Source organism: Chinchilla lanigera, unplaced genomic scaffold (assembly GCF_000276665.1).
Source record: "Chinchilla lanigera isolate Chin_1 unplaced genomic scaffold, ChiLan1.0 scaffold00041, whole genome shotgun sequence".
Lineage (NCBI taxonomy): Eukaryota > Metazoa > Chordata > Mammalia > Rodentia > Chinchillidae > Chinchilla > Chinchilla lanigera.
In genome coordinates, this window is record NW_004955442.1 from 2,800,072 (window position 1) to 2,809,265 (window position 9,194).

General features: G+C 44.7%; 1 protein-coding gene across 1 annotated transcript in view; it reads right to left on the reverse strand.

Moving 5' to 3' along the window:
* Positions 1 to 7,338: 7,338 nt before the first annotated feature.
* Positions 7,339 to 9,194, reverse strand: part of Clec19a (C-type lectin domain family 19, member A) — a 32,208-nt gene continuing 30,352 nt past the window's right edge. Inside the window, 1 exon segment of the mRNA XM_013517644.1 lies at positions 7,339 to 7,388. Within this exon segment, the coding sequence (XP_013373098.1) occupies positions 7,339 to 7,388 (50 nt within the window).

Here is a 9,194-nt window from a genome sequence, read left to right on the forward strand (position 1 = left end):
TTCAGACTGGCCTACCCAGCTGAAATTTCAAGAATTAGCTGGTAGGCTGAGGTCCAGATGATCATTATTTTAGTCTTGGTGTCATAGTTCTGGAATTGTCATGTCTGAGGGGTGGTTTGCTTCCCAGAAAAGGACTGTCTCAGTCATGTGGGGGTTCTACCCTTCCTGGAATCCAGGTGATCACAGGTTTAGGATAGTAGCTGGACACTTCTGGGGGGAGCTGAATGCCCTATAAACTTCTTATCTTGGTGTCTTTTCTCTTGAAGAGGGAAGAGAACATGTAAATTCAGAGATAATCAACCCTACTTGGCCAGGTTCTAGACAGACATTCCCCAAATAACGCAACCCTATGCAGAGCGGAAAAGAGAACTGACCCAAGATTTACAGAAACAAAGGATACAAAATAATGGCCAAGCTTTGTTCTGATTTTAGTTACTTATTAAGCATATGCTGTAGCCCCAGGGAACAGCCATAATTCATAGCAAAAATGGCTCTTAAATCCCCACTATCCCAGAAGAAAACAAAAATCATGATCTTAATGAGCAATGGGAAGGGCCCAGGATTCTAGCTGTTCCCCATCCCTCTTGTAGTCCCTGACTGTGTCATCATTTTCACAGATTTCATGTTTCTTCTCAAGTGTATTATGTTCTTCGGGGGGGTGGAGGTGGGGTTTGGGGGTGGGGTGGTATTTTCAGCTTGTGATGTCTCTGAATGGAAGACCCGTATTCCTCTGCCCATGTTCATTCTTGAAAAGCCAGTTCCAAGTCAAAAGAATCATCACAAGAAGGTCTGGAGGCTTTTCCTGAAAGGCAACATTGTTAAGAAATTTATATCTGGATGTGTCCAGGCCTGAGCCAATTTCATATAATTCCTTATATTTTAAAACAGGCATTCACTAGCTGGTCATGGTGGTACACACCTGTAATCCCAGCACTAAGAAGGCTCAGGCAGAAGGATTGCCACCAGTTCGAGGCCAGCCTGGGATACATAGTGAGTTCAAAGCCAGCCTGAATTACAGAGCAAGATCCTGTCTCAGAAAAAGAAAAGAAAAGAAATGTTCAGGTCCTCATTCAGAGAAATCTGAGATCAGGAATTTTTGATCATTGAGTCTGTGCTACTGAGTGAGCCTTTGACTTGAAGGGTGAAGAACAATTACCCAAAATAAGAAGATTGAACTGTAACTTTTCAAAATCAAATGAGAAAACCGCTTAAGGGTTATCTGATTCTCAGGGGATGTAACTTTGACTTTAATATTGATTGGCGCTCAGGTTCTATAAAATTAGGTGTTAATTTGTAGAAAATTGATAAGTTGTTCTGTGGAGATGCATCTGATTTCTACCCAGTAGAGAAGATAACCTCAAAGATCACTGATATATGGTAGAATAATTATCCTAGAACTTTCCTGGAAAGGGCCAGATAACACGTACTTCAGGCTTTGCAGCCCTTACAATTTGGGTTTACCTGACTATTACATCGCCACGCACAGTACATAAATAAGTGAGCATGAGTGTGAACGACACTGCCTTTCGTATATGGACACTGACATGTGGATTTTATGTCATTTTCAGGTGCTGCTGCAAAATATTTTTCTTTCTTTTTCAACCATTTAAAACATGTAGGGGGCTGGGGATTTAGCTCAGCGGCACAGTGCCTGCCTGGCAAGCTCAAGGTCGTGAGTTCAATTCCTGGTACAGGAAACCGCCCACACCCAAAAAAAACATGTAAAAATCTTAGTTGGTAGGTCATACAAAAATAGATGGTATATCTGTAGTTTGCTGCTTCCTGGCATAAATATTTTATTGTTCTGTAAGTCATGAACTAGTTTTTTAAAGATTTAATTTAGAGGTTTAATATAGTATTCTTTTTTCTGCTGAATGTATGTACTGGATGTGTGTGCATGTGTGTGTGCATGTGTGTGACTTTGGTGTGTGCATGTGTAACAGTTTTTCTTATCTTCTGTGAACTAGCTTAGCATCCTGTTGGCTCCTTCATTGGTGGGTTAAATAAATTTTTTGACACCTGCCCACATGTATTAATATTTATCCAACGGTTACGTTTTTAAACTTCTGAAAATCATACACAGACACACATAACAGAAATACTTATGATCTATCTTCTTTTAAATCCCTTCCTGATTTTTTTGAACAGTCAAAAGCTTTCTCTGAAAAATAAGAGAACACAGAGAGAAACTAGCTGGAGTAGAAGGAAAGTGGAAGCGGCTGGAGCTCTGCTGGAGATCAGGCTGGCCCCTTCAAAGGCAAGGAAGGGATGATGGAAAAGGGACTTGAATTCGAGGAGCTGAAAAGTCGGGCTGGCCCATCACCAAAGGACAAGACGCAAGCTTTTAGGGGGCTGCTGAGGTGGGCTGGGGTCTGGCTGACCATGATCTCAGTCCTGGTTTTGTAGCTCTGGAGAAATCCTTATGGCTCGAGGGGCACTTCGGTTCCTGAGAGATGACTGCTCATCTCAGTCTCAATTGTACGATGGCTCTGCTGGAACCCAAGGTGACTGCAGATTTAGGCAAGGGCTGGAGTCTCCCAGGCTCCCATTCCAGGGTGTAAAAGCCAGTACAGTGGTTGAACGTCCTAGCAAATTTCTTATCTTCATGCCCTCAGTATACATAGGAACTGCTTGACTTTGTAAACTCTGCTCACATTGAAGAAGATTACGTCTTGGATAGAATCATCTCTCTGGACTCAGTGTAGAATTCCAAGGTCTGGCAAGAGAAAGCCCAAATTCACTGTGTGTCAAGTTAACCTTAAATGTGAAGTAATTCAGTTGCCTCTTCGGTCCCCCTCATTATTACCGTGAGGCCTGTTTTGCAACACTCCTCCGTGAGACAGCCAGCAGGGGAGGAGGTGGGTGGCACTGGGCCGGCCTGTACGGGTGAAAGGTAATGAGTTAATGACATTGGTGGTGGTGTGCACAGAGGGGCCTCATCAGGGAGGTGCCAGTGGACTTCCAGCTGCCAAGGCCTGCGTGGTTGAGAGCACAGCACTGGAGTCTGCGAGGGCTCCTGCAGGTGTTCTTCAGCTCTTCCTGGCATTTGAGCTCACAGCACAGCTGGAGACGCGCCTCTGTGGGTCTAAAGTATCATTAATGCTGTCCAATGCTCCCCAGAAGGCTTGGGTTTGACAGTCCAGTGAGGCTGGTGGGTTCTTTCTATTGTAAAGTCAATAGTAATGACTCCAGTAGGTGGAAGGCAAAGGATAGCTTACTGCAGAGGGCAAGTTTATTGAGTGCCCAGTTGTTGTTTGGTACCCTGAGGGGCGGGTGTTAATTAAATGGTATACAGGGGGTGGGAGGTGAGCATTTCTCAGCTTAGGGAGGGAAGGGGAAATCCAGCACTCTCTTCCCCCACAGATTCAGGAAGATGAAAAAAAGAACTTCATCTCTATCTGTTTCTTTCTTGCTTGCTTTTTCTTTCTTTCTTTCTTTCTTTCTTTCTTTCTTTCTTTCTTTCTTTCTGCAACTTGTCTTAGATATTTTGCAACTTGTCTTAGATATTTTGAATGTGCAGCTAAAAAACTATAATTTCCACTGGAGAATGGGCTGTAGTTTATTTAGTTGGCAATTCCTTGTAGGGCAACAACTCTCAACTTTTTTCTCTACCCTCACCCCCCCATGTCATAGATGATGGAAGAGGTTCACATACCATGATTTGTAACCCAAGGGTTCATGTGTTGGAGGACTGGTCCCCAATGTTGTTATATAAGAGTCACTGGAAACTTTAAAGGGTGGTGCCTCATAAGAATGATTACCTCATTGGGGGACTGCCCTGGAAGGGAGTAATGTGAGTTACTTCCCCCTGAGAATGAGTCATTATGAAAAGAGACTGGCCTTTGACCTGTCCCTCTCCCAAGTCTTCTCACAGTACCACACACCACATTCTGAACAGAGGTCAAACAGATGGGTCTGCCCAATCTTGGACTTTTAGCTTCTCAACTGTGAGTTTTTATAAAAACTCTCTTTTCTTTATATAATCCCTGCCTTGTTTTTTTTATAGCAACAAAAATGGACACACTGCTCTGGAAATACAGAGTGGTGCCTGGCTCCTGGGATCTCAGTCTGTCCTGCTCTTTCCCTCTTGGGAATGCATATTAGCGTGTAAATAAAGATTGACTCCTGCTATTATTGGTTCAGTCTTGAACTCAGGCTTTAAAACTAATGGATAAATCACTGTTGGTCTTTCCAGTTTAATTATTATCACTGTTATACATCTTGGAACACGCTCACAACTGGTCTTCACACGCTTCCTTATTCATGTCCTGTCGCACAGAAAGGAAAATCACTGTTCTAATCATGAAATTGAGTGCTCCCTTACAAATAGCTATTTGGCCATTCTGATTTTAAACTCTAGGCTCCCTGTGTATAGGAAAAAATAAATAAATCTTCCAAGTGGGCCACCTGGCTTCTGGAAGTAGCTTGAGTGAGCCCTAGTCCTGTCAGGAGTTGTGGGGCTCAGTTAAAGGCTGCATCCAGATCCCAACTACCTGGATTTATCTACCTACCCACCAAGAGTATGGGAAAGGCCCATAAAAATGGAAAAATGTGTTTATTCACAATCTAACCAAATTGGGAGGACAGATAGTCTGCCGCCTTCCAGTGCAGAAGTGCAGAGAAGTACTCCAATTTAAAGAAGGGGTGGAACAAAAGCCAGGAAATACGCATATGTAGATTTAGCCAGACTTTGGCCCACCAGAAGGGCCCAGTAAATGTTGAATCCTTCTTGGGGACAGAGCTGGAGAGGTGGCAGTTTCCACTCAGGGTGAGAAAGCTGGAGAAATAGCTTATTTTTAAAAAATCTTAATTTTTAAAGCTCAATTTTAACCTCTTGGTGAATTAGGAATGGAAAAGTGAGGAAATTCTGCTTTTAGGTGTGCAAATTGAAAAAGAGGAGAGTGGCTATTTCAGGCACGAGAGGTGGCCAATGTGAGGGTGCCCTTCTGAGTCCAACCATCCTGGCATTTGTGCCAATTCAAAGTATGGAGTTGAATCGGTGCCACTTGTGGTTGAGATCCCGGAGGAGAAAGCCTGACGGAGCAGACTTCACGTAGGCAAAGTGTTCATGCCTCATTCATTGCACAAAGGTCAGGCCAGGGGACACTGTCCTGGGCTGTCCAGGGCTGCCTGGGTGCCAGGTCTCAGCAGAGGTGTGTGTCTGGGGTCTGTCACCAGCCATCAAAACAGTCTCAGTGAGGCATTTGCCTGCAGAGGGCTGCCAGACAGTGCAAGGTGTGTTTGCTTGCTCACCCGTGGAAAGGCGGGTTAGTTTGAGAGTGGGCTCCATGTGTTAGTGAGAGTGCGGATAAAGGTCCACTACTCTACAGGCGAGTGGAAATTAATACAGGCTTTAGGGAGCACAGTCTGACTACACTGTAGGTGTGGGTGTTTATCTGGGCCTCATAAGGAGCAGGTGACCAGCAAGATAAATGCAAAACTGTATTAGAAGGAATCCCTCCATGAACGAACGTAGGGAGGAAGATGGGGAAGGCCGGTAGAGCCATCAGACTAGAAGCAAATTTGACCTTCCATGAGAATAGAGTGTAGGTGTCTTTGATGGTCCTTAGTTCAAGGCAAGCTCAGCAAGTTGTTATGCATCCTTAAACCATAGTCGACAAACAGCAGCAGCAGCTCTGCCTGATGCCCCGCCTCACTCCGTCATTCCCAGAGAACCCAAACTGAGGGGCAGATTTTAAAACCAAAGCTGGGCACAATAGTCAGTCAAGGATCTTATGGTGGGAGATTGCCTGGCTGTTGCAATATGCATGCCCAGGACATGGGCCAGTAGTGGTAAACTCTGGACGCTAGGGTTGTGGGATGTGTGTACACACACACACACACACACACACACACACACACACTTATTTTTGCAGTCCACTTGTGTTCTTAAAAAATTGACTTTATTGAGACATAAATGCATAAAAATTTCTCAAGTTTAATGTACAGAAATTTCATGAGTTTGGACACATACATGCACCTATGATACCATTACCTCAATCAAGATAATACATATATCCATCACTGCCCAAAGCCTACACATTATTTTTATAAGGAAAAGTAATCCTGTTTTTAAAATATTCATGCAGTTTAAACTACTAATGCCACTTCTAGGAATACCTCCCCAAGGAAATAATTGAACATGTGCGCAGAGATGCTTATCACTGTGCTATTTATAACAGTAAAAATTTACATGTGACCCAAATGACTAACAACGTAAGATGTGTGTTATTTAGATGAATCTATACAACGGGATCCTGTACTTCATTTACAATGATTATATGGGTGATATATATTCATTGTCATAACCATCAGTTATCCATCTGCCCTTCCACCTATCTTTTCAAGGGTAGAGGGAGAGCCTGGCTATCTATCTGTCTATCTATCTATCTATCTATCTATCTATCTATCTATCTATCTATCATCTATTATCTATCTATCATCTATTATCTATTACCTATCTATCTTTCATCTATTATCTATCTATCATCTATCTCCTCTCTTTTATAATATTTTTCTGTCATACCCATCTATCATTTGTCTACTGCCTGTTATTGGCCACTTATCTCTTTTCTGTCTGTCTGTCTGTCTGTCTGAGTCAGGGATCATTATCAGGTGTAGTTTCCTGGCTTCCTGCCTGCAGCATCTCGGTAGTGACAATAAAGGAGAGGTTGAGGCATCATGGCAAGCAGATATAACAGAAGACACACATACTTAAAGTAGATGCAGTGATAGTAGAATCAGAAAAGAAAAGTAAAAGTAAAAGCCTTTGGAGAATCTCCTGCTTTCTGAAGCAGGAAAATGAGTAATATGGCTCACGTATCTCCACCCAAAATGGAAAAACAGATCATTCTGACATTCGAGGCATACATTTCAGTTTTCTAGGAAAGTCACAGATGCAAAACTCCTCATTTCCCAAAGCTGCCTGATAAGTCAGAGTCAGAGCTGGAAATGTCCGTGTCTCCATTCTACAGAGAAAACTGAAACAGAAGTCACGCTGCTCCTGTGAGGCCATACAGTAAGTGGCAGTGGTGGGATTTGAACCCACACTTGGTAATATGAATCCATGTGTGGTAACATGAAAATGCACCCCAGGAAGGGCCAGAAGGTCATGTTCAGCCTCAGCGGTGAACTGCTGCTTTACCTGTTTGGTGACTGAGTAGGGCATGGGCCTAAAGGCCTAAACTCTTCAGCACCATGTGGTCTGTTCTGATGGCCAGTGCTCGCCCCGTCTCCCTGCCAGGTTGGCTAAGACCAGCAGCGGCACATGTCCACTCTTCCTCTGCCCTCAGTTCCCAGCTCCCAGTCCCAAACAAACATCCTGCACTCCAGAAGGTCTCAGCAGCTGCTTCCAGAGAAGCCACTGCCACCGCTGGCCCCGGAGCAGTCTGGGGAAGGAGGTGAGAGGACAGGACAGTGGCACAGTCACTGGCTGCCCAGCTGGCAATAAGGATTCGTGACGGTGGAACACAGCCTCTGGCACACAGTGAGGGCCCAACTGTCAGAACATTCTGGGGTGAGCTGGATGCGGAGTGTGCCAGACAGAGGGAATGAGTCAGCTAGCAGGGTGACCCAGAGCGTCATCGAGACGGGCAGGGAAAATAGCAGCCACAGGATAGCTAGACTGGCCGGCTATCGCCCAAGAGCTGTTTAGTGCTTTACACGAGAGAGCGCGGCCAAGGCAAGCATCAGCGCTTCCTTCAGGGGTGGAAGCCCTCTCCGGCTGTGCAGAGAAGTCTCCTGTGGCAGAGGGAAGACCAGGCCCAAGGCTCAGAGGAGCTCAAATTCAAAGGCAGTTGGTTACGCCAAGTCAGGACCCTGGCACATGAGATGGAGTTGCCGTGGTGGTGCCCCCAAAGCTGCTGCGTCCCCAGATCCTTCTGAAGCTTTTGAGGTGGCAGACATGGGCTCCTCCATTCCTGGGCTCCCTCATCCCTGGCTTCCAGCTGGGTCCGCCCAATAGAAGGCAAGGGGAAGGGAAGGGGGAGCCACTGGGTGTCTGTTCCCTGGCCTGCTCTAGGCTGCTTGTTGGCAGTGGTTATTCTGGAGGAACTTTTCCTTCAGCGACAGCCCTCTCCAAGTTCCCACAGCACCATCTCTCCTCTGCCCCTTTAAGCCTACGGATGGTAATCTTTGCAGAAGTCTTCACTAACAGCCATTCTTAATCCTTCTCATTCCTTGAAAACATCCTTATTATTTAACTCTCTTCCAAGACCTCTTTGTGAATTTCATCAATTCTTAGCTGAAACTCACTGTAAAATTCACAGTGGGTTCTGGCATCAGATAACCTTGGGTTTCAATCGACCTTCCTGACTTAGACACTGAATTAGCTGTTAAACCTACTTAGTCCTCTCTATTCTCAATTTTCTCATCTGTAAAATGGGCTCAATGGTAGGTTTCATTATTTTTACTAAATGACGTAACTTATGTCAAGGGCTATGCATCATGTTGGCAATGGGTGGTACTTGATAAATGACTGCAATGATCATTTCTTTATTGTTTCTACAGTGTACAACACTACACCCATGATTTCACCTGACTCCTACAACAATCCCAAGGACGGGATGTTTTAGCAGACCCATTTGTCAGATGAGGACCTGAGATTCAGAGAGGCTTCGGATGTCAGTGAGGTCCCCCAGTGAGACAGGTGCCGTGACCTTCAAAGTTACTACCATATGGTTCTTCACTCCCTCCTTCTCTCCCTGCTCTCCCAGTGTCAACCCCCAAGGCAGAGCACGGTGAACTGCAGCCCACCCACCTCCTGCACTCACGTAGCCTGAAACTTGATCAATTTTACATGATTGGAAAAAAGTCAGAATATTTTGTGACACCTGGCAATTCTATGAAATTTGGATGTTAGTGTCCATAAGTAGAGTTTAGTTGAGACACATGGCCACACTCCTACGTCAAAGGAGGCTTTCACTCAATAATGGTAGAATGTAGTAGTTGCAACAGAAATTGCGTGGTTCATGAAGCCAAAGCAATTATTATTTGTCCCTTTAGAGAAAATGTTTTGTGATCCCTGGGATAGGAAATTGCTTCTCCAAATCCTTTTATATTTGCCAGTGTTGTCTGCTCTGACAAGGGAACCCAGGGAGTCACATACTATCATTTCCATTAAAATGGTAATAGCTCCCATACACTGGGCTCCTACTGTGTATCAGGCTCTTTTGGTTCAACATCTCTCTGTCTCT